This window comes from Adiantum capillus-veneris, chromosome 30, assembly GCF_014529385.1.
Source record: "Adiantum capillus-veneris isolate H3 chromosome 30, ASM1452938v2, whole genome shotgun sequence".
Taxonomy (NCBI): domain Eukaryota; kingdom Viridiplantae; phylum Streptophyta; class Polypodiopsida; order Polypodiales; family Pteridaceae; genus Adiantum; species Adiantum capillus-veneris.
The window spans coordinates 88532463-88556143 of record NC_140960.1 but is presented as its reverse complement, the minus strand read 5'-3'; the positions used below and the strand labels follow the sequence as shown (position 1 = coordinate 88556143).

The 23681-nt window shown below is 47.0% G+C and overlaps 1 protein-coding gene across 1 annotated transcript; it reads left to right on the top strand.

Moving 5' to 3' along the window:
* Nucleotides 1–4714: 4714 nt before the first annotated feature.
* Nucleotides 4715–7556, top strand: LOC147418364 (pentatricopeptide repeat-containing protein At2g33680-like). Its single transcript, XM_086507173.1, has one exon. It carries the CDS (start codon nucleotides 4760–4762, stop codon nucleotides 6947–6949), a length of 2190 nt encoding a protein of 729 aa, XP_086363299.1. The 5' UTR covers nucleotides 4715–4759; the 3' UTR covers nucleotides 6950–7556.
* Nucleotides 7557–23681: the final 16125 nt, after the last annotated feature.

Genomic DNA, 23681 nt, shown 5'->3' with positions numbered 1-23681 from the left:
CTCCTCTCCTTAACCAAACCTATCTCTCTCACTCTTAGTAATTCATCCTCTCTACAAAGTTTAGGTTCTCCTTGCTACAGGTACATCTCTCCCCGCAGTATCCTTATTGCCTACGGGCAAGAATAGGGCTTGGGAGGGAAACTCTCTTCTCTTCTCTTCTCTTCCCTTCTCTTCTCTCATATATATATTTTGCATATACTAGAGTTATCCTAGATGAATAATCCACATGATGATAATTTGTATTGCTTTCACTCTGTACGATCTATTAGAATTAACGTATGGATTAGCTGTAAAATACACTTTCAACAACGTAAAGTGTTTCTCTTTGGTGCATGTGTGGTTGTAGAAACAGATTGTCTACCACTTCTTGGGATGATTACAAGCTGCTCAACGCCAGACATCCCTATGTTGCGGTGGATTGCCTACATTAAGTCCTTAAATCCCGAATTTAAGCACATTGCAGGTAAAGACAATACAGTGGCAGATATGCTATCAAGGGCAAGGTATGAAGATGAGTCACAAATGATTGATGAGGGAGATGATGTAGGCATAAAGTTCTATTCTATCTCTCATGTCAAAGGTAACAATGTCTGCATGACTAATCATCTACTTGAATCATTCTTGAAAGAGTTTTATGAAGGTGATTGGCTTCTTATTGGAAGCTATTTGAGTTAGTAGCTGGCGGACTTCAAAATAGTGGTGAATTGTTTTGAAGCACCTGCATGTTTGCAACTCAATCTACTCCTTGAGGCCTGTGCTCGTGTTGATTTGCAGACCTACTCCATGCCGAGGAGCACCATCAACAGAGAGTCGACACCCCATTGGTTATTGCGTTATCACACTATCATCAACACCTGATTTGGCTAGCCCATGCTCGCCATCATATTCCAAGGCCTACCAGCTCATCCAATATCACCTACTACCCTCATGTTGGTGGACCCCTCTCAATTTGGCTTGTCATCACCTACTCCATTGTCTGATGGCCATGTGCTCTTCTTGCTCACATTACCTCGTCACAATGCTAACCTGCAAGCCTTTTGTTTTTTATTATAATATCTTTTTATTGAGATCACCCCAATTGAAGCTCTGGTTCCCACGACCCCAAAGCACACTATGGCTTGGACATCAAGAAGAACGCTTCAAGAAAATTGGAAGCTCAAGCACACTCACTCTTGTTGCAATATTATGCAAAAAGCTCACTTTGATATGTATGCAAAATTTTATGTTATGACACGAGAATTAGACACTTCCTTGCAATGTCAAGGTAAGACCTTTCTCATGAGCACTCACATGACAAGCATCACTTTTGGTATACACTCTACATCATTATCCATGAAGGCTGCATCCTTCAAATTTAGGACCAATGATATCAATGAAGAAGATCTCATCAGCATGAAGACATGAAGATGAAGATAGAGAGCACATATCACAATATGAAGATCAAGACGCAGATCAACTATGAAGAAAACGACATCAAAATATCCTCTTCACATAGTTTTTTATTTACATGAAGCTTTGTATGAGCTTTAGGATCTCATGAGACCCTACATGTAGGATCCAATTGAACCACGGTCATTGTATCCGTTGAGAATTGCCATGATATATCCAATTGAGAACCACAAATTGCTAAATTTCAGTGAGAATTGCCATGATACATCACAAGAACTTTGTAGATGTATCCAACAAGAGACCTAGGAACTATGTCACCATAAACCATGAAATTTTTGTAAAAGCCCCAAGTTTGGTTTAAGGGGGCGATTGTTGGGGTAAACCCAAGTCGTGGCTCGGATGGGAAAGCCACCTAGGAAAGGATAGATGATGAGATGGTCCAATGAAAAGAGGGTGCAACCTCTCTAGCCAATGATTGTAAAGCACTAATCCTATTGAAGAGGCTATTCTCTATTGAATCAAGCCTATTTAAGAGGTTGTTCTCTAATGAATCAATCGCACTTTTGAGTCTATCATTTGTATCTATATTCTACCCTAATTCTCTTGCTCTAAGCTCTGACCCTAACCCTAATCTTATTGCTCTAACACTAATCCTAGCATCATGGTGAGCTTAAGGCTGCATCATCCATAGCCTAACTCACTAATGGCGTTTAGGCTTTCCAACATGTTTGAAAGGGTGTTGAAATGAACATGTGTCATAAACTCATCATAAACTAATAAAAGAATTGGATGTTTTTCACAATGTGGTAGTAATTAGAAAACAAAAGTAAAGTGGTGTGAATAAATGATGCCACTACGACAATATTCTATGGATAGGAGGATCCGAAAAGTCAAGTAGCTTTTCAAATATATTTTTTAAATTTTTTTGTCATTAGCAAAACTTGATAGCTATGCCTGTGAAAGCTATGAGGTAAAAAGTGCCAAGGTTAATTGCTCTAGAGTATGCACTTTTCAAGTTGAATTTTGTTTGGATGTGTAATGTTGTAGGATATGGTGAAGTTGAATGGTCTACACCTCTTGCTTTGAGGATCTGCAACGTGAGACTCACGATTCTATGGTGTCTGTGTATAGTATAAAAACTAGGATATCGATTGTTAGGTTATGGTTTTTTCTTAGATTCCATGATGTGAAATAAAACCAACCCTTCATCAGTGATTCATGCTTAAGGATAAGTGTATCAAGGGAAATGTTCATTGGTTCTCTTAGTTTATCAAAATAGAGTTGGAGACTTATCATAGGCATCATATTGGTTGGAAGGGACACCTCACACAAAACTAGAAAAAGTAAATGGTATCTTGGATGTAGCTCATATCTTGCTACACTGCCAAAAATAAATTGATTACTTGTGGTCTTCACTATTTGAAGCCCCATTGAAAGACTCCAACACTAAGAGACGCAAAACCAAAAACCAATCTCTCTCTCTCTCTCTCTCTCTCTCTCTCTCTCTCTCTCTCTCTCTCACCCACCGACACACAAACACACACACACACACAAGGTGTACACATACACATCCCCATAAATCCTAGAGGATCTTTAATGAAGCTGAGTGGTGGGATCAACAGTTGACAACAGTAGGATGCCTATGATCCATCATATGGGTCCTAGTTTACTTTTGCTTGGGGGACTTTACAGTACAATTTGTGTCCAAGAGGGCTGCCAACCCACAAGCTTAATTGATATCCTTTTCCCAATGGTGATTAACGGTGTGAATGTAAGTTGCATCCAAGGCCGTCTCGGCAATGGGAATAATTTAAGATTCTAAGTCTGTGTTAATCATACACCAAGCAAAAAACCAATGGCACACTGTCACCTATGAACTAATCGCACACCAACAATAAGCATTATTACCATGTGTACACAACGATTGCATGGAGAAAAGAAGGCTCTACTTTGCACACTAGTCGTAAATCCCTACAAATGGACGAGGTATGCACAATCGATGAATTTTTTCTATTTCCATTATTATGTGTGTGTATGTGTGTGTGCACACGTGTGTGTGTGGTGGCAGAAAACAATAGGGAAAGGGGGGGGAGGATATTAGGTATTTATCGGGCGTTGAAGAGTTGGTTGCCAACAAGGTTGAGCGTCAAAGGTCGTTCGCGGATAGCCCCCACTCCAAAACCGTCTCCACAATGGATCCGAATAGAATGTATATGTGTGTGTGTGTTTATAATAAAAAGTCCCCTTTAATATACAAATTGTATAATTAAATTATAACACCAATACAATAAAACATTATTGATATATGCAAAATCATTTTTATTCATAACAATGATCAAAGTACATCATTTTGATGGTTGTGGCGACGAATCCTCTATAGAATAAGACTAAAGTTTATATCTGCCACCATCCAACAAGACAGATGTATTAGAACACACCTAGACATTGTGGGAAGACAAGTACAAGGCAACATCAGCCGTTTGTCATCATTGTCAATCCCAAGAGTAGATAAGTGATGCATAAATGAAACATATAAAGCAAATCTCTGATTTTGACATTTTTGTGGATCACACAAGCATCACATCTGGATCACACGGGAATCACATTCGGATCACATCTTATGTGTAGCTCATATGGCAATCAGATTTTTCTTATAGCAAGATCCGCGCCTTTTGACAGGGACCATTGATCCCCATTGGGGAGGTCCATGCCAATTAAACCTGAGGACTACCAACCCTCTTAGATCCCATGGCTTAATTGAATGGGAAAAATAAAAGAAAAACAAAAACAAAAGAAAGAAAAAAGCGCTCCCAAACAAGGCATCCAAGAGACGCTGGCACTGCTGAAGGAGAGATTACATTCAACATAACTATCGCACAAGAAAGCACCAGAGACAAAGAGACTCTATTCACATAGGAGTCTTCTACTATAGCATGAGAAGGCACCATAGAAGATGAGAAACGAGCTTTGAGAGTAGTCCAAAAGATCTAAGGGATTGTTCAGACCGCCCGCATCTGTCCCACAAACAAGCGCGACTTCAAGGCTTTGCAATTCACACTACGAAGTATGTCGCTCCTCTGTTAGCAACCTGGTAATGCGCAGCGGCTAGATCAAACGGCTGAGGTAGAAAGCTCAAGGCTCGCCCGGTTTTCTCGTTGAAAAGTGTGTGGAAATCTCTTTCGTCCGAGGTCGCCCATAGAGCTGGTGGGTTCCAAAAACTGATGCAAAGTTTTTAGCCAATCCAGGGTTGCCACGTCTTTGCTACACCCTTCTTCGCTGCTCTCGGACCCTGCAATATATCGTCCGATTTCAATCTAGCCACATTCTTGTAGTAGTGCCAATAAACGACCCAACTCATTCGGTCAGTTCGATGGCTGCTAATATTCATGAACTTTGCAGTACCGCATTGCCGAAGAGCATACACGAGAAGAGGTTGCAAGCTCGAGAGGATGAGTCCAAAAATGCTATGTGTAACCCTTGCTCCATCACGCCCTTTGCGTTTAGGGAAGGGAAGAGACGCAGGGGTTCCCTCTTCCCAACACAAGCAACCTCAGTTGCAGGGCCACCCCTCAATGAAACTTCCGCTTCTGATGGCTTTCTCAGCACTCAAAAGAACGGTATTCGCAACATTGCTCCCTTTCTGTCCTCACTCAGGACTTGCACCACAAGCAACGACCTTCACCGCGGTTCTAAAATACACGACACTATCTTGGCAATGGGTTTGCTAGCTGAATGCTCAGACTCCTTGGTGATCATGTATGCCAAATGTGGAGCGCTCGCTAAAGCACAAGAATTGCTTGACATGCATGATATCAGAGATGTTTTCTCTTGGACTGCTGTGATTGCCGGATATGCTCGACTGGGGCAGAGCCAAAATGCTTTGATTTGTTTTGAACAAATGAAAGGGAAGGGTCTTTTGCCAGATGCTGTGACTTTTGCCTGTGCTTTGAAAGCGTGCGGCAAGCTGGGTGCATTTGACAAGGGGAAGCAAATCCATGATGAGATTGTAAGGCAAGGAATGCTAGGAAAACATGTCGTGCTGGGCACAGCCTTAATACATATGTATGCAAAGTGCGGTGCTCTTGCAAAAGCACAACATCTACTTGAGGAATTGCCTCATCGGAATGTAATTACGTGGGGTGTGCTCATCGCGGGATATTCCCAATACGGTCAAGCTGAGCAAGCATTAAAGTGTTTTGAATGCATGCAACGCGAAGGCATCACCCCAAATGCAATGACCTTTACGTGCATCTTGAAAGCCTGTGCCACCCTACGAGCAGCTGACAAGGGGGAAGTTGTTCACGACAAGATTTCTAGACAGGGGCTGTTAAGAGGCAATGTTGTCCTTGGAAATGCACTTGTGGATATGTATTCAAAGTGCGGTGCTCTCAAGAAGGCAAAGGATGTCCTTGAGGAACTTGTTCCTCGGAATGCTATCACTTGGAATACACTCATCGCAGGATATGCCGAACAAGGGCAGGGCAAAGAGGCTGTGACGTGTTTTGAACGCATGCAGGGTGAACGCCTTTCTCCCGATGCTGTGACCTATGCTAGCGTTTTGAAAGCATGCGGCTGTCTGGGAGCTATAGACCTTGGGGAACAAATACATGACCGGATTGCAAGAGAAGGGCTGCTGCAAAACGATGATGTTCTTGGCACTGCTCTAGTAGATATGTATGTGAAATGTGGTGATCTTGTAAAGGCGCGAGCTGCATTGGAGGGGCTCTCTTCTCGGAATGTGATCTGCTGGAGCGCACTTATTGCTGGCTATGCTCATCAGGGCCATGGCGAAGAAGCCTGGACTTGTTTCGAACGCATGAAACGTGAGGGCATTCGTCCGAATGCGGTGACATTTGCTTGCATCTTGAAAGCTTGTGGCATCTTGGGAGCTCTTAAAAGAGGGATAGAGATTCATGAGGAGGTTGCAAAGAAAGGCTTGCTGAAGAGTAACATTGTGCTTGGCAATGCTCTTGTGGACATGTACTCAAAGTGCGGTGCGCTTGCAATGGCACAACAAGCACTCGAGGAGCTTCCTTCTCGGGATGTGATCACTTGGAATACGTTGATAACAGGATATACACAGCAGGGGCAAAGTGAGGAAGTAATGAGGTGTTTTGAACGAATGCAACAAGAAGGCATTCCTCCAGATATAGTGACGTTCGCTTGCGTGCTGAGTGGGTGCAGCCATTTAGGTCTGGTAGAGGAAGGTCATATGCACTTCATGAGTATGAACACCAGATATGGGGTGAAGCCAAACTTAGAGTTGTACACTTGTATGATTGATATGTTTGGTCGTGCAGGGCACCTTGAAAAAGCGGTAGGGGTGGTTCAAGAGATGCCATCTTCTGATAGTTCCGGAGCTTGGCATGCCACCTTGGCTGCTTGCATGAGATGGGGAGATGTCAATGTGGGAAGATGGGCCTTTGAACAGGCTGTTCGGATCAATAAAAGTGATGAGTCAGCTTATGTCCTCATGGCAAATATCTATGGAGCTGCTGGTATGCTAGAAAAAGCGAAAGACATTGATGCCATGAGAATGGAGATTGTATGTGAAAGATGATGTTGAGCGCCCGTGGTTTAGTTGATTTGTCTTTGATGGGCATCCCATGCCTCCGAGGGGTACTCATTTCTTGCACAGCGAGAGGAGCTTGACCACCAAGTATCACTTCAGCAGTAACATTCACACGTTTTGGAATGCATGATTCTAGAAGAAATTGCCTTTGCATGGGCTCCTCCTGATTTCCTGCATATGTTGCAAAGAAACACAGCCATGTGTCAAGAAGTGGGTAAGGACATTCACCACAATCTTCAACGTACAGTAGCCTATGCAAGCATTAAAAAAGCAGATACTTTCTAGATAACCGAAGGCAAAAAATCGACACTAGAGAAGGTGACAAGTGGATTTGTCGAGTACAGTAAAGCAATGGGCTTTCATATACTGTTGGTCTTACAGGACGTATTCACTTGTGGTCAGTAGGCATCTTGCTCCAATGCTCTTGTACAAAGGTACACACAAACGGCCGGTTAGATATTCAAATAAATATGACTGATGGCTATAGATTTTTATGGAACTGCTAAGAAAGGCTGAAAGACATTTCAGACAATTTATGCCCGTCCTCAGTTTGAAAGTTGGAGATTACAAAAAATCAAAATTAGCCACTTATATTTTTGAATGTTAGAATGGGGGGTCATCAAACAGAAGGTCCAATAGCCTGTGTAGAGTAGAATGAAGCAGGCATTGTGTCCTCAATTTGTAGGTATGCCCCAATGCAAGAGAGAGCCTGAAAGACATTTGAGACAATTTATCCTCGGCTTTAGTTTGCAAGTTGGGGGATAAAAAAATTAAATAAATAGCTACTTGTATTTTCCAATGTTCATATGGGGAATCATCAAACAAAAAGTCCAATAACGAGGTAGAGTGAAGCAGGCATTGTGTCCTTAATATGTAGCTATGCCCCAAGGCCAAAGAGCACATCTTCATTTGTGACCTGCTTTGCAAGGTTCACAAATGAGTTGGGTAACGAACTCACGGCCTCTAGCTATGAGAGCACGTATAGACGCTTTAAATGGATGGCTTACCTGCACTCTTGCAAGGTTTCAGGCTGCCAAAAGTTTAGCGTTGTTTTCAAATTTGATTCAAAAGGCCACAATGCCATAAATTTGAGTGAAGATGGTAGCCTTCTAGTGCGACATTTTCAGTCCACTTTACAAATTTAGGTATATTATGCAGTAAGCATCCATTAAGCATGAAAAACTGAGGTGGAGAGAGAGCTAATCACATTTGCTAAGGAGTTTAATAACCATAGGCACAAATCTCATTATGCCAGAGTGCTAGCTGTTAGTTGTTTCCATCACAAGAATATACCTAAAGAAATTATAATGACTCTCTTCTAAACCCTTTATTGGCATATTCAATGAAAGACCATTGTATGAAAGAAGTGAAGTAAACCATCTGATCACACCGCTGCCCTCAACACAAGAAGATTTAGAAATTTTCTCATGTAGGAAAAGGGAGCCCTTTTTAGTGTTTTTCATACAATGCATAACATCATGAGCTTCTGCTCGGGAGGCACGGCATACCTAGCTAGGTACGATTGGGGGCAGGGGACCGCCGGCCCCCCCACCGGGCCAGCGGTCCCTTGCCCCAATCGTACCTAGCTAGGTATGCCGTGCCTCCCTCACAAAAGCTCATGATGTTGAGGTAAGTCATAATGTGGGAATTATTGTGAGGATCTGTCCAAAACTTCTTGTGCAAGTGAAGACCACATTTGGGAAGATAGAGGCCATTGCACGAAGAATTTGAGCCAAACCTCTAGTGCCTGTGGGCAATCCCAGAAGTAGTGTAGCTAAGTCTCAAGGCTTCCACATCAGTGGTGGCTGCCAAAGTCTCTCCCACCACTGAGCAAGGTTGTCTCTAAGTCATGCGAGGGTTGAAGGCCTTAAAATACTCAAGAAAATCAGGAGTTTGTGGCAGCCATGGGCCACACCTGGGGTAACTCAAGCCTAGGTCTTGGCCAGAAGTTCTTCCAAGGCTTACGACCCACGATGAGACCACAAACCCAAGCTAGTGCCTAACTTTGACAGACATGGTCAGCCTATGAGGTTGGTAAGGTGGTGATATCCTAGGCAGTGCTCCTAAAAAACTTTTTTTCCCAAAACTTGGCAAACCTACATATGTGAAACAACAGAGGTAAATTGACAAAATTTGAAGGTTTTTACACCAAATTACACTAATTTTTTCAAAATTTTATAGGTTTTCTCACCTTCAAAAATTAAATTTAGAGGTAAATTTCAAAATTTGTAGGTGGGATTACACTAAACCTAGGTTTTTTCGAGCACTGGTCCTAGGCAACCTTGGCGTGTGCAAATCGTCCCATCTCTACCAAACCATTTGAGTGAAAGAATGGAAGAAGGAGAAAACAACCTTGCTCAAAGAGTGGATGAAGGATAAAGAGAAATGACATGAGCGGAAGATGAAAGTACTTATTAAGGTGGAGATCTCTTCCCTTCGAAAACGTCCATATGTGAAGAAGGAGAGATGGTAGAGGCGAACAAAGTTCAAAGAGGAGCTTCCAAAAGAAATCACCGAGAGCATTGAGGGCAAGATGGAGGCCACCCAAGAAGGATGCATGGAGGTAGTGAAGCGGAACATCAAGAAAGATTCAAGTCAAGGAGGAGGCGGAGCAAGAGGCTAAAGTGGACGAGAAGAAGAAGAAATCCCTACTCGTACACACTACCCTTGAGGAAGAGAAGATGTGACATGTCCACCGATTCAACATAAGAGTCATCGACATAGTGGAAACTATGGTAGAGAACTATGTACCAAGCTTGGGTACAAAGAAGAAGAGTCACCTCCTGTCAACAATGTTTGGAGAGCCGGCAAAGACCTAATGAGAGAGAGAGCTCTCATCCTCCAATTCTCTTCCGAAAAGGCAAGGACCTCTTTCATTAATAAAAAACAGTGATTCTACGAGAACTCACGCGCATCCCCATCTACCTAAACGACAACCTAACACCGATACAAGCAGACTATAGATGGGCATGCACCCCTAGGGTGCGGTGCTCAAAGTAAAGGCACCTGAAGAAGGGAAGAAGGCATTATACCGCAATGGCCGGGTCATCATGAATGGCAAGGTCGATGCATAGGGACCCGTGGCCTATGAGACACAGCATGAGGAGATTCACCTTGTGGTTTGGAACTACAATGGTGATCTATGGGCACACCCATAGCGAGTACAAGAGGTGATGAGCTATTGAGACATCATCCTACTCACAGACACACGAGAGTCCAGATAGGGGCCTACTGAGGATCATGGATTTTAGTGGGAGTCCAACCACTAGATGTGTACACGCTATAACACTTCCTGAGGGTTTAGAGGAGTCACCGCCCATCATATAACACATCAGATATGTTCGTTCTTGATATCTTTTATCAGTTCCAATAGATCTACAATTTCTTAACTTTAATAGGTCAAGTGTACACATTTAAATATCCTAATTTTAGTAAATAGAAATTACTCCAAAAAATAAGAACGTAGCCCATTTAGCAACATCGAATGAATTGGTGGCTCGACTTTGAATTACACTTGAAGAATATGGGACCATCAATGGAGACAATTCTAGCGGCACCGGGGAGAGATGTTGCTATTACACCTATCATAGGCAAATTTCGGTTGCATTGCCAGGGGTATTTAGGGCACGAGGATTTTTACATCATGCCTCTAGAGGGGTGTGACGTCCTTTTGGGAATCTCTTGGTACCACAAGAGCGGCGTAGTGGTCGATTAGAGCTCTCAACAAAATCACCATCAAGAACAGGTTTCCAATACCCAAGATCGATGATATACTCGACAAACTATAGGGTTATGCGTTTAGGAGAATCGACCTGAAAAGTGGCTGTCATCAGATCAGGATCGCTCATGAAGATGTATACAAGACCGCGTTCAGGACATCCTTTGTATTGTACAAGTATTTGGTGATGCCTTTTTGTCTCACAAATGCTCCTGCAATGTTCAATAGGATGATGGACAAGATTTTTAGAGAGTATGCATCATTCCTAGATACCTTTCTCAAGGGTAGAATGTTCTTAGAGTAGAGCGGGCTGCACAGACCTACAAGGAGCTATTAGCAGTGCTACATGCTCTTTATTAGTGGAGACATTCCCTACTCAGAGCCAATTTCACAGTGATTAAAAATCATCAAATTCTAACTTCTTGTCCTAGAAACACCTTTCAGATAAGCAAATGAGATGGGAAAACATTTTGTCATAATTTTACTTTCAAATTGTTCACCTTACACGAAATAAGAATTTAGTGTCAAACTCCTTGTCTCAAAAGCCACAAGTATTGGCCATCTTGGTGATACATCATCAAAATTTTGAAGACATGATTGATCAGTACGCTATAGATCCAGATTTGGCAGACATATTTGACCGGTTGTAGAGTGAGGAGACAACTTCAAGCTATGCTCTAAAGGAAGGTTATTTGATGCAAAAGACCATGTTGTGTGTTACATAGGAATTGTGGAACAAGGTCTTGACAAAGTGAAAAAGTATTTCTACTGGCCTAAGCTCGGGAAGGATATGGATGAGTTTGTACGCACTCATTTGGAGTGTCAGAAGGTCAAGTTTGACAAACATGAGGCACTAGGTCTATTACAGCCTTTATCTATTCCTAACCGACCTTGGGAGAGTATAACAATGGACTTTATCTTTCTTCGGACATGTGCTCGACGTTCTCGGTTGTAGATTTTCTTCACCGTCCACTTCTTCGACTCAGCAGTAGACACAGATGGAGGCTCCAGCTCCGCCACAGAGGGACTCGCCTGAAGCCCCCTCGCCCGACCCCGCTAAGCCCACCATTCGACTTGCTCTTTCGCCGACAGAGCAAGCGAGCCTTGCCGCAGAAGTAGAGCGCTTGCAGGCGACTTCTGTCATCTGCAAGGTTCTCGGCACCTGTCCTAGCAGAGGAGAGCTGCGAGACCTTCTCCAGGCCCGCCTTCTCGCAGAGGTGGGCAAGATCTTGGATGTCCAGATTCTCGGACGGGGGCACTACCAGATCGAGTTCGAGACTTCCGAGATGGCCTCCAAGGTCATAGCTATGAGTCCACTGGCCATCCGAGCATCACGCGCCCACTTTCGACAGTGGCGACATGGTTTTGACCCGACTTCGGATGTGCTAGTAGAGGAGGCAGACATCCCCATCTCAGTCTGCTTTCCGGGTCTACGGAGGGAGTACCTTCCACTTCTCATTGGCTCCACCATTGGGACTGTCCTGGAGACACCTCGTACGGCAGCATCAGTAGCTGCCAAGGCGGCTGGCATCCCTTCAGTTCGAGTTTTGGTCAGAGATACCCACACGCTCCCGAAGGTCATCCTTCTGCCTCGGGTGAGTGGGGGTTGGTTTAGATAGAGTGTGGAGTACTCGGGTCTCCCGAACCAGCGCTTCATTTGCAGACAGATGGGCCACCTAGCGAAGGCCTGTCCATGGAGGAGGCCACGACCTGCACCTCAGCCTCAGCCCAAGCTTGCCAAGGCTGGGCCGCAACCACAGCCAGCGGCACAGCGCACAGCGCACAGATTCAGAGCCACCCTCCGAGCCTGGGGCTCCAGCGGAGGAGGGGTGGCAGCAGGCCCATGGCCGTCAACGCAAGGGGCCACAGCGACAGCCTGGCACTCAGAGTGGCCCTCAGGTGCCTACTCAGCAGCAGTGGGTTCCCACGGGGAACCGCTTTGGCCCTCTTGAGCAAGAGGAGCCCCCTACGCTAGCCTCCACCTCTGCTTCACCCTCGCCAGTCGCCCCATCTTCAGATTTCCCCTCCTCCTCCTCATCCCCTCCCCCGCCCTCTGCTCCCGCCCACTCCCCACCTCGCCCCCCTGTCTCTTTCGCCCCACCCCGTTTCTCTTCTTCTCCGCCCCCTCCAGCTCCTTCTCCCCCTCCTCCTGCTTCAGTACCACAGTCGACTCAGGAGACTGGTCCCTCGCCGGCGGCTAGGAGATCTCTTGGCAGCGCCTTTTCCACGAGTCGCCTAGCGAGAGAGGGTCAGCCCTTCTTGCGGCCCCCTCTGCAGATTCAGACATCTTCCCTTGCAGCTATCCCTCGTGGTCTGACGAGCATTGACCTCCGACGCCGCTGGGATTTCTTCGATTACGGGTTCACTTGCTTTCTCGGCGATTCCGCAGCAGACCACGAGGCAGCCTGCTTCAGGGTCCACGCTTTGTTCCTCGCCGCTAGGGGGATAGAGGCCTTGGACTCATCAGTTGGTTTCTCCTTCCCCCTCTGTGGTAGGACCGAGACAGAGTGGTCCCTCGACTCAGTGGTGGGATGGTTGCATACACAGGTTCCCGAGTTCTCTCACCACATGGGAGAACTTGGAGTTACAGATTTGCTGCAGACTTTGTGGCCACTAGCCAAGTTTGCGGTGACACCCCCAGACTCAGCAGGATGTAGGCACATTGTGGTGTACTTTTTTGCTGATACGCAGTGTTTGCCTTGCTATGTATACATTCATGAGGACTCCTGGACAGAGGAGGTTGCTTTACGCACGGCTCGCTCTGCTCGGGCTTGGGCCAGGCACTCACTGCAGTCTCGCCTATCTAGAGGACGCTCGGATGTGGATTACTCCCCATCCAAGCCAGCCTTGAAGATAGCTCGTCTTGCTGTTGCGGCAGCATCTGTTCTCTCTCGCTCCCCATGAGGATCGTCTTGTGGAACGTGCAGGGACTAGGTGGGCCCCAGTTTCAGCGACAGCGGGGCCGATTGCGTCAGGAGCTTCAGCGTTGCCTTGTGGGAGGAGAGATTGATCTCCTTATGCTTCACGAGCACCATTTGTCTGAGAGCCGCATTCGGCGATGTGGTTAGATTTTGTGTGGATGTTATGATACCTTTTGGTCAGCTGCTTTTGGACCTGAAGGCATCCAGGGTGGGGTATGTATGACTGTTGCGGACTCATTGCAGCAGGCCATTGTGGGCAGAGGGATTATTGTGCCAGGCAGGGCTCAGTGGATTACTATGCAGGTTCAGGGTGGCCTCGTGGGCTTCCTGAACATCTATGCGCCCAATGTGGCGAGTGCTCGTGAAGAGTTTTGGTCACAGATTGTTGAGTCTTTGCCACAGGTTGACCATTGGTATGTAGGAGGGGACTTCAACATGTTGGAGGACCCCTCTGACAGGATTGGAGGCAGCCATGCTACTGTGCATGGAGTCGAGTTAGCAGCTTGGGAGAGGTAGTGTATAACTTTGAGGGTCTCGGATACATGGCAGCATTCTGGCTTTGTGAGGCCTCCAGAGAGTCTTGCCTTCTCTAGATCAGACCGCAGAGTGGGAGGAGTGAATCTATCGCGGATAGATCGCTTCTACACTAGTGACCACTTCAGTGACTTGGGGGGATCAGTGGGCATCCTGGTAGGGACATTCTTCTCGGACCATGCACCAGTGATCCTCACAGTGGCAGACAGGCAGAGGAGTGGGAGCACGAGGCTTCGCATCCCAAAGCGGGTCTTGTTGGACTCAACACTCAGAGAGAGGGTAGAGGCTCTCTGGACAGAGGGCATGGACAACCAGGCTCTACCTGCAGACAGAGTGGCCTTAGGCCTAGCTCAGCTTAGCCACTTTTTTCTCCAGGAGTCTTTGGCTCGACGGGCTGCAGCGAGAGAGGAGGAGTAGCGTCTCAGACGAGGCATTGCTTCACTACAGAGGATGTAGGAGTAGCATCCAGACAGTCCATGGTTGGAGGAGCAGTTACAACAGGCTCGACAGGAGCTTGCTTGCATGGAGGAGAGGCGCCATGAGTTTTCCTTTCACCGACAGGCATCTCAGTGGACTCAGGTGGGTGACAGAGTGACAGGTGCTTTCTTTGAGACAGTGGGACCTCGGCACTCGCATGCCAAGGTCAATCAGTTGAGGAGACCCGATGGGTCAGTTGTTTGTGAGCCCGAGGATATGCGTACAATTGCTACTGACTTTTATCGTGAGCTACTGTCGGCGGCTGAGCCCCAGTCAGAGAGACAGGATGCATGCAGGGAGCAGGTTTGGGCACAGATGCCTTGTCTTGTGACTGAGGAGATGCGCCAGAGGCTAGAGATACCTCTTCAGCTTGAGGAGCTGCACACGGCTCTTAGGGCCCTCCCCCGTGGTAGCTGTCCAGGTGAGGATGGGCTGACTCCCAGCTTCTTCTTGGAGTACTGGGACCTGCTTGGCCCAGATCTTTGTAGTGCCTTTCAGTACATTCTGCACACAGGAGTGATGCCGGATAGCATGAGTGAGGGCCTGATTTACCTCATTCCAAAGGAGGGTGGCTCCTTGGATGAGATTCGACAGTGGCGCCCCATCACCATCCTCAACTCAGCCTACAAAATTCTTGCGAAGGCTTTGAGTTTGAGGATTCAGCCACTTTTGGAGAGCCTTATACATGGGACTTAGACAGGTTTTGTCAAGGAATGCAGTATCCTTGACAACATCTTCACTTTCTGGGAGGCTTCTGCCCTGGCACGACTCCGTGGGGAGGACCTTGTGATTCTTCTTCTCGATTTTGAGAAGGCATACGACAGAGTTGACTGGGACTTTCTAGAGGGCACTCTACGCAGGATGGGCTTCTCAGATGCTTGGATCAGAGGGGTGTCAGCTTTGTACAGGCAAGCTCACAGTCAGGTGCTTTTGGCAGGAGGCAGAGGTGATCGCTTCATGCTCACACGATCGGTCAGACAGGGTTGTCCTCTTGCCCCCTTTCTCTTTCTATTCTATGCGGAGGCGATGAGCAGATTTTTGGTGTCACAGCAGGTTGGTCTGAGGGGCTTAGCACTCCCTATACGGGGAGATGAGCTTCTGGACGCTGAGTTTGCCGACGACTCAGCCTTGTACTTAGAGGGACAGGAGGCCAATTTACACAGATGTGAGCAGGCTTTGGAGACCTTCTGCTGTGCATCAGGCGCACTGATCAACTGGAGAAAGACAGTGGCTTTCTCGGTTGGCAGTGCTCCTGTGCCAGATTGGATGCCAGGAGAGGGTTTCAGGTGGATTCCTCCAGGGACTGCAGTTCGGTACTTGGGTTGTCAGGTTGGTTTGGACTTATTCCCCGAGCAGCAGATTGCTCCTCTTCTCCTGTCCATCAGGAGAAAGCTATTACATTGGAGCTCAGCACGACTTTCGTTGGCTAGTAGAGTAGTAGTTGCCAACCAGGTGTTGTTGGCGACTATGTGGTACATCACTTCTTGCTGGATCTTCTCGAGTTCTTGTATCAGCCAGGTAGAGAGGCTGATCAGGAACTTCCTTTGGTCAGGTCGCGACACTCAGATTGCCCGAGCCAAGGTGGCTTGGTCGGTCATCACACTTCCTTGTTCTCAGGGAGGACTTGGGATCATTGATCCAGCACAGCAGAGCAGAGCCCTTCTTGGGAAGTTCGTCGTCAGAGGACTTCTTCCAGGCGAGGAGCCCTGAAAGGAGTTCTTGCTGTAGAGGCTTTGTGCCAGGGTGCCTCAGTCAGGAGGCCCTTGGCAACCTTCGACCAGATGGATCTTTACAGAGTTGCGCCGAGTTGGTTTGAGCAGGAGACTGGAGAACCGATTCGCTGCGAGTTTGCTTCGATCTTGGGAACTCTTACGGCGTGGCCTAGAGCAAAGACAGCCGACGTGCACGGAGGAGCGCCTCCGGCAGCCCCTCGTCTGGAACCCCATGGTTAGCACTCAGAGAGGCCACTTGGTTGGGAGTCGGCCTCATGTTTCTTGGGGTCCCATGGCAGCAGGTCCAGCGCGCTCTCTAGGTGACTGGCTAGAGTTCACAGGTTTGTCAGAGGAGGTGCAGGTTGTCCAGCTACAGGGCATGAGAGGGGTGCAGAGCATGTGTCAGGACATCTCAGAGTCAGTGCCAGCTGAGTGGCTCACGCCTCTCGAGCCAGTAGCACCCCGGTGGATGGGAGCCTTCACACGACTGGAGGTTCTCATTTCAGTCAGGGCTTGCTCATAGACTGTCCCATCTCTGTTCTTCGAGCTTCAGGGTCGGGGACAATTACAGCGAGTTGCAGTAGAGGCCCCACAGGTAGCAGAGTGCTATTTCCAGAGGATCCGAGTTGTGGGCATTTGTGGGAGGACTTGCGTCATAGACCTTGACCCAGCAGTTTTTGAGACAGGACACTGGAGGCTATGGGCTTGGGAGTGCTGTCCACTGGCACGAGTACAGTGGGATCCTGGTGAGTGGCTATGGAGGGACCCCTTCTCTTCTGCAGACCGCCCAGGAGTCCCCTTCTTTCAGTACACTGTTCGGCTTGGACGTCATGTACTTGCAGCACAGAGAGAGGCCCGCTACATCACGTCATTGGTAGGAGGAGGGCCTCACAGTCGAGTTCTTGGCAACTTTTTGGCAGAGGCTGTGGGACTCCAGACAAGCCGAGGTGCGTCACTTTGTTCCAGTGGCTGGTTGCACACAGAGCCATAGCAGTAGGGAGCTGGCTTGTGCATAGTGGTCTCTCGGCCGCATGTGCAGCCTGTGACCAGTTGGTGGAGAGTCAGCGTCACTGTCTTTGGGACTGTCCCTCGGCCCAGCAGGTGTGGCTACGAGTTCTTCGGCTGATGCCTGGCCTCTCCACGGCTCGACAGTACAATTGGGGGGCAGCGGCTTGGTCCACCCTCACGGGCCCGACACTTCAGTTTGAGCTATCTTCCACCAGCAGGATGATAGTGATGCAGGGGGGGCGACCTACACTCCAGCCTGCTACAGATCTTACTTCACAAGAGTGGTGCAGTGAGAGAGAGGAGTGTTGGGAGCTCATTAGCGGCCTAGCTCTCTGGTTCATCTGTCGGGCCCGCTGTTTCCGCATCTTTGAGGCTCGCCCTATGCCACCAGCAGAGACTGTTCGTGACTTTTGGCTAGAGCTGATCCATACTCTCAGAGGACAGATTGAGGGACTGCAGGGTAGCTCCGACAGCATGCGGGAGCGCCGCGAGGCTTTCCTTCGACTCTGGCGGCCTGGGCCTTTCTACACCATAGTCCAGGGGGTGCTCAGATGGCACTACTGTCCACCTGTGTGGCTCTTCCCTCATCCCATCTCTTGATTTAGCCTCATTGTATATATGCTGTTTTTTCATTGGGAGAGTCTCCCCATCATGCTTGTTGTAGCCCTCTCCTGCAGAGGTGGATGTAGCCCCGTTTTCATTAACTAATAGAAGGATCTTTTTCTCAGAAAAAAAAACAATGGACTTTATCTTTGATCTTCCGAAGACTCAGAGTGGGCATGATGGCAGTTGGACAATCATCAACAGATTCAACAAACAGGTCACTTTATTCCAATAAAGAAGACAGTGAAAGCCAATCATTTGGTCAAGCTGTTTGTCTCAAAGATTTTTGAAGAGCATAGCTTAAATTCTTGTCCTCGTTTCATCCATAGATACAATTGGAGATAGCCAACTCAGTAGTTATAGACTTGTTGAAGTCATATATCTCTAATCTGAAGATTCAATGGGAAAAGTTTTTGCCCTAGGGGGAGTTTGTTTACAACAACAAAGTTCATACGTCTACGGGGAAGGTGTCATTTGAGATTGTCGAGGGTGTCAAAAAGGTTCCACCAATTTTGAGCACCAAGGATAAGATTTTTGAAGCAGATCAGTATAGACAGGATCTTGATGCTGCTCCTAGTCTATGTGGCATGAATCAAGCCCCCAAGAAGTGATTGAATCCTTCAATTGAGAGTCTTCGCTAAGATCGTGTAGGCTAAGTTGAGAATTGTAACAAACTTGGATACTCCAAGTCAAGATTCTACCGCGACGCAACAGAGATTCACTTCAAAACGATTCACAATTCACACTCGAGTCGACACGGCCCGTGCCTAGAGATATTGGCCCCAAAGACTGGCCCCCCTTTCGGTATTTCTTTTTGTATTGATCTGTGCTCAAAGTACAAGAGAGTGGGTAGATGCTTACTCTCAGACTTTGCGTTCAGATGCTTTGAGAAGTGAGGCCCTGCCCACTTATTTATTGGTTACAAGGGATGCCCAAAAGCAGAGCCCCAAAAGCAGTACGTGAAAAGCCTTAAAAAATAAAGCAACTATTCCCAAAAGCAGAGCCCCAAAAGCAGTAAGTGAAAAGCCTTAAAAAATAAAGCAACTATTCCCAAAACCTGCCAATTTTCAGCCAGCGCAAAATCAGGAATTCTGTACGTTTTGCCATGTCATCAGCTCTGCAAAAAGCGGGATTTCCATACACTATGCCACGTCACCCTATCACCGCATTTTGCGGTGGAAATTCCGAAAGTCTGTACGGTATGCCACGTCAGCATGTCAGCGCATATTGTGGGTCCACGTCAGAGTGTGTATCTGGGACAGTGCCACGTCACCAGTTTGTGACATACCCCCCTCTTGAAAGCATTGTAATCGCCCTCGATTACGCCTGCAAAACAGACAGAGGCCATAAACTCTCTTAGCAGACACTGACTATTAGTACTGACGCATTAGGAACAATACATCTAGCACATGTACCAATCGACAGTCACATGACAGGACATCACTTGACATCACATGACAAATCACATTGAAAAATCATTCCAAATCTCAGACCATGATTAATTGGCAACGTATTTAGCAATCGCAGCTAGATCCAGTCAGGACCTCATAGATGCCCGATTAACTAGTCCATATTGCAATCATGTCTATAGAGATTTATGAGACCGAAATGCTACAGTCATTTCATCTATCAGTTCCTGCACTTAAACTAGTCAAGTACAAATCAATCAGTATCATTTTCATTATCGGAAAATCTAGTCCATAAAGTCATACAACAGAATACTCTCAACTCAATAGTATCCCTGAAACCCAAAGGGACATTAGTGACTCTATATCAAATCGAAAAATCGGGGCAATCTGTCGACAAAGGAACGGAGTGACTCCCCTCTTGTGCAAACCCGTTGCACTAGATTCGCCCATGCTGAAATCGGGGTTCTATCGGAGTAGACTATGCTAAACCGAATGCTTCAAGGTAAAGGTTCACAATCTGAGGAGTATCTGCTAGGTCCTCCTCCTCCATCCACTTCGCATCCAATGCGGGATAGTTCTTGAAGTTAACCAAGAACTGCCTCATCACTTTACCTTTTATCTTTCTATCTTTATGTGCCAATGTCTGTTTTGGAACGAGTATCTCCTCGCTTTCCTCCACTTCGGGTTGCTCATCTGGCTCCCCATCATTAGGCACATCACCTTTAAAATGCTTCAAGAGACTCACAGGAAAAGCAATTCCTTAAGAAGAGACCAGCACTTAAGAAAACTGGAATATTTATGGGGGATGACCTTACTTTAGCACAAATAGCACATATGCAAGAGTTGATGCCAGAGATCCAGGCAACAAGGGAGAAGGGAAAAATTGCCTTTTACAGAGGAGGGAAAGTAGTGGTTTTGGAAAAACGCACAGCATGACGGTGCGAGACATATGGGACCACACTCCGGATGGCGGCATGGAATTGTAATGGTCATATAGGCTGGATGTCGGTGCCTTTGAAGATAGCTTCAGAGATAGAGACATTGTCTTTTACTCGGAGACACATCAAAAAACTGGACAGTTGATGCCAAGTGTGACTAGCTATTTATGGGAGACAGCTTGTCGGCCAGACGCTAGATCCCAGCATGGAAGTCGAGGTTCAGGAGGGGTAGCAGTCTTATTCAAGGAAGAGTTGCAGCCGCTATTACAGATTGTCCGGAGAGATGACCAGGCGAGATACATGTGGGTGAGACTGAGAGCTGAGACAGGCAGATTCTTATACATTGATATATGTTACTTTCCCCCTAGCACATCAGTCTATACCTCACCTAGAGGGCAATCCCCTTTCTCTATACTTGATGATGACATATGGGAGTTCTCTAGAGATGGAGATATCATTCTCTTGGGAGACTTTAATGCCAGGACGGCCAACTCCCAAACGGTATTTTATGATACCTCGGAGGAGATGCTTAGAGAGATGGATATATCGGAGATGGGACTTGACAGACACTCACAGGATAAAGAGCACACAAAGTATGGGAGATATCTCATGGAGATATGACAACTACGCATGGTCTGGCCATACTTAATGGTCTAGAGATTTTTCCTTCATCTGGGGGATTCACATGCTTTCCACACAGACATGGGGCCAGTACAGTGGACTATCTCATGACTTCACCGAGCTTCATCTCTCATATTCAAGATCTCAGTGTGGGCCCTAGGCCTGTTGGAGTAGCAGTGGACCATGCTCTCTTGACTTTTTCAGTCTCTTTCCAGTATAGTGTCTCTTAGACACCACGGAGGATTGCACACACACGGTATACTTTTACACCAGAGACGGATTCAGTTTATGTGGAAGAGATTTACAAATGGATGGGGGCAGCCGAGCCTGTATATACAGTGGAGGAGATCACCACTTTATTGACGGAGATCTTGCATGGGGCAGCAGCAGAGGCATACCCACACACTCAACCAGATCAGAGAAGACGTTCTGGGAACATGCCTCAGAATAGTTGGTATGATGAGGAGTGCAGAGAGATGAGAGTTCAGATTCAGAGCGAGCTTATACTTGGAGTCATTACATATAGACAGTCTCGGATTGCCCTTCGGCGTTTAGTGCGACGGAAGAAGCGGGCCTTTTTAGCCCAGATGGAACGTGATTTGTATCAGCTCTTTTTGAGCCGAGATTCAGGTGAGGCCTTGCGTCTCTTCCATGAGCACTCACCTCCTCCAGTGATTACCTCTCCCGAGATTTGGGGTCAATATGCAGCATCATTATATAAAGTACCTGGGCAACCACCATTACCAGACCCTCTAGAGCCATGTCCAGCCACTAGTACCTTCTTTACCACTGAGATGGTGAAGAACGCCATTGACAGGATGAGGACTAGGAGAGCATATGCTCATGATGGTTTGGTGGCAGAGCACTTCATACATGCTAGAGATTTACTGTCAGAGGTTCTTGCGCGGTTGTTTAACCGTGTCATGTGTGAGGGACTACCCGAGTCCTGGAGATTATCTACTATTGTACCTCTTTTCCAGGCAGGGGACCCCACGGTACCAGGGAACTACCGTACTATTATGATAGGGCACACATTGGCACGGTTGTATGCAACCATTCTTGAACAGCAACTGAGTAAATGGGCAGAAAATGAGGGCATACGAGCAGCAGGACAGGCTGGGTTCAGGAGGGGTTTCTCCACTTTGGACCATATTCTTACACTCAGAGCCATTATTGAGGAGGGTCGGGCACATGGGAGACGGATGTATTGTTGCTTTGTGGACTTCCGCAAGGCATTTGACACAGTGCCGAGGGCCAGATTGATGCACAGGCTAGTGAAGTTGGGAGTACCCACAGAGATCATATGGGGGATCATGGCTTGATACGGCTCAGTGACTGGCCAGGTACGCACTCCTGAGGGGATTTCTGACATTGTTCATTCCACTATTGGAGTTAAATAGGGGTGTCCTTTGTCCCCTACACTTTTTGGTATGTATGTAGATGAGGTCTCTGACTACATTGACAGAGAGGGTGACAGAGGCGCTCAGCTGGCAGGGACATGGATCCCTTTATTATTATATGCTGATGATATTGTGTTAATGTCAGAGTCGCCAAAGGGCATGCAAAGACATTTGGATGCATTGCAGAGGATAGTGGACTGTCTGCGAACCTTGGTAAAACCAAGGTTATGGTGTTTAACACCACACCACAGTGGGTCAAGAGATCGGCACCTACACTCGTATATGGCCAGGACACTGTGGAGTACACAGATGAATATACATATCTGGGGGTGGTATTCACGGGACCGAGGTTTACCCTGAGGAGAGCAGCAGAGACTAGACTATCCAGAGCCTATGCAGCATTAGGAGGGCTAAAGAGGATGTGTTCGCAGGTTCAGTTTCAAGAACCATGAACAAAACTATGGCTCTTTGATACTTTGGTTGCTTCAGCTATGCTTTATGGGGTTCCAAGTTTGGGGACCATCTGTGAATCATGACAGTTGGAGGAACATGGAGAGACCCTTGGTATTTATGATATCCCGGATGATTAGAGCCAAGGCCTCTGTACCACATGCGATTATTCGAGCGGAGGTAGCCTCCCCTCCTATAGAGATTGAGGCTCTTACCAGATCAGTGTCCTTTATGCACAGTCTATGGGATACACATAGAGGCAGATATACTAGACCGGCTCTTGAGTCCTCTAGACAGTTAGCTATGCAGGGAGATGCATCATGTTGGTATGCACAGATGACCTCATGGTTTCAGAGACATGGTTTCAGCATGGATAGATTTCCTCCCTTTCAGTATTCCCTGGACGCACCCTCCCTGCCAGTCACACGGACGGAGATCACTAGACTCATTCGTCAGGATCTTATACAGTTGGACACCAGGAGGACATGGGTAGAGCCGATACAGGAGTTGGGCACGAAGATGGCTTTCTACAAAGAGCACCTTCTCCAACTTTCAGGGGATGGGTTTGTGACTCGTCCGAACTACATGGACACTCATTTATCTCATGGTCTGCGATGTGCTATTGGTCAGATTCGCACATCCTCACACCAGCTGGAGATTGAGACGGGTAGATTCAGAGGGATACCACCAGAGTCTAGGATATGTCAACTATGCGGTAGAGAGCCAGAGACAGAGCTACACTGCATATGCCACTGCACTGTGTATTATGAGATACGAGGGCGCTTCCATTGCTTATTCAGGGAGGGTTTTGGACCCCTAGATAGAGTCATGAGATATCAGGACCAGAGATGCCTTGGCTTATATCTACTTGAGCTACACCGACATAGAGACAATCTGTTGGGGAGACATGGAGTACGACAGTCGCAGAG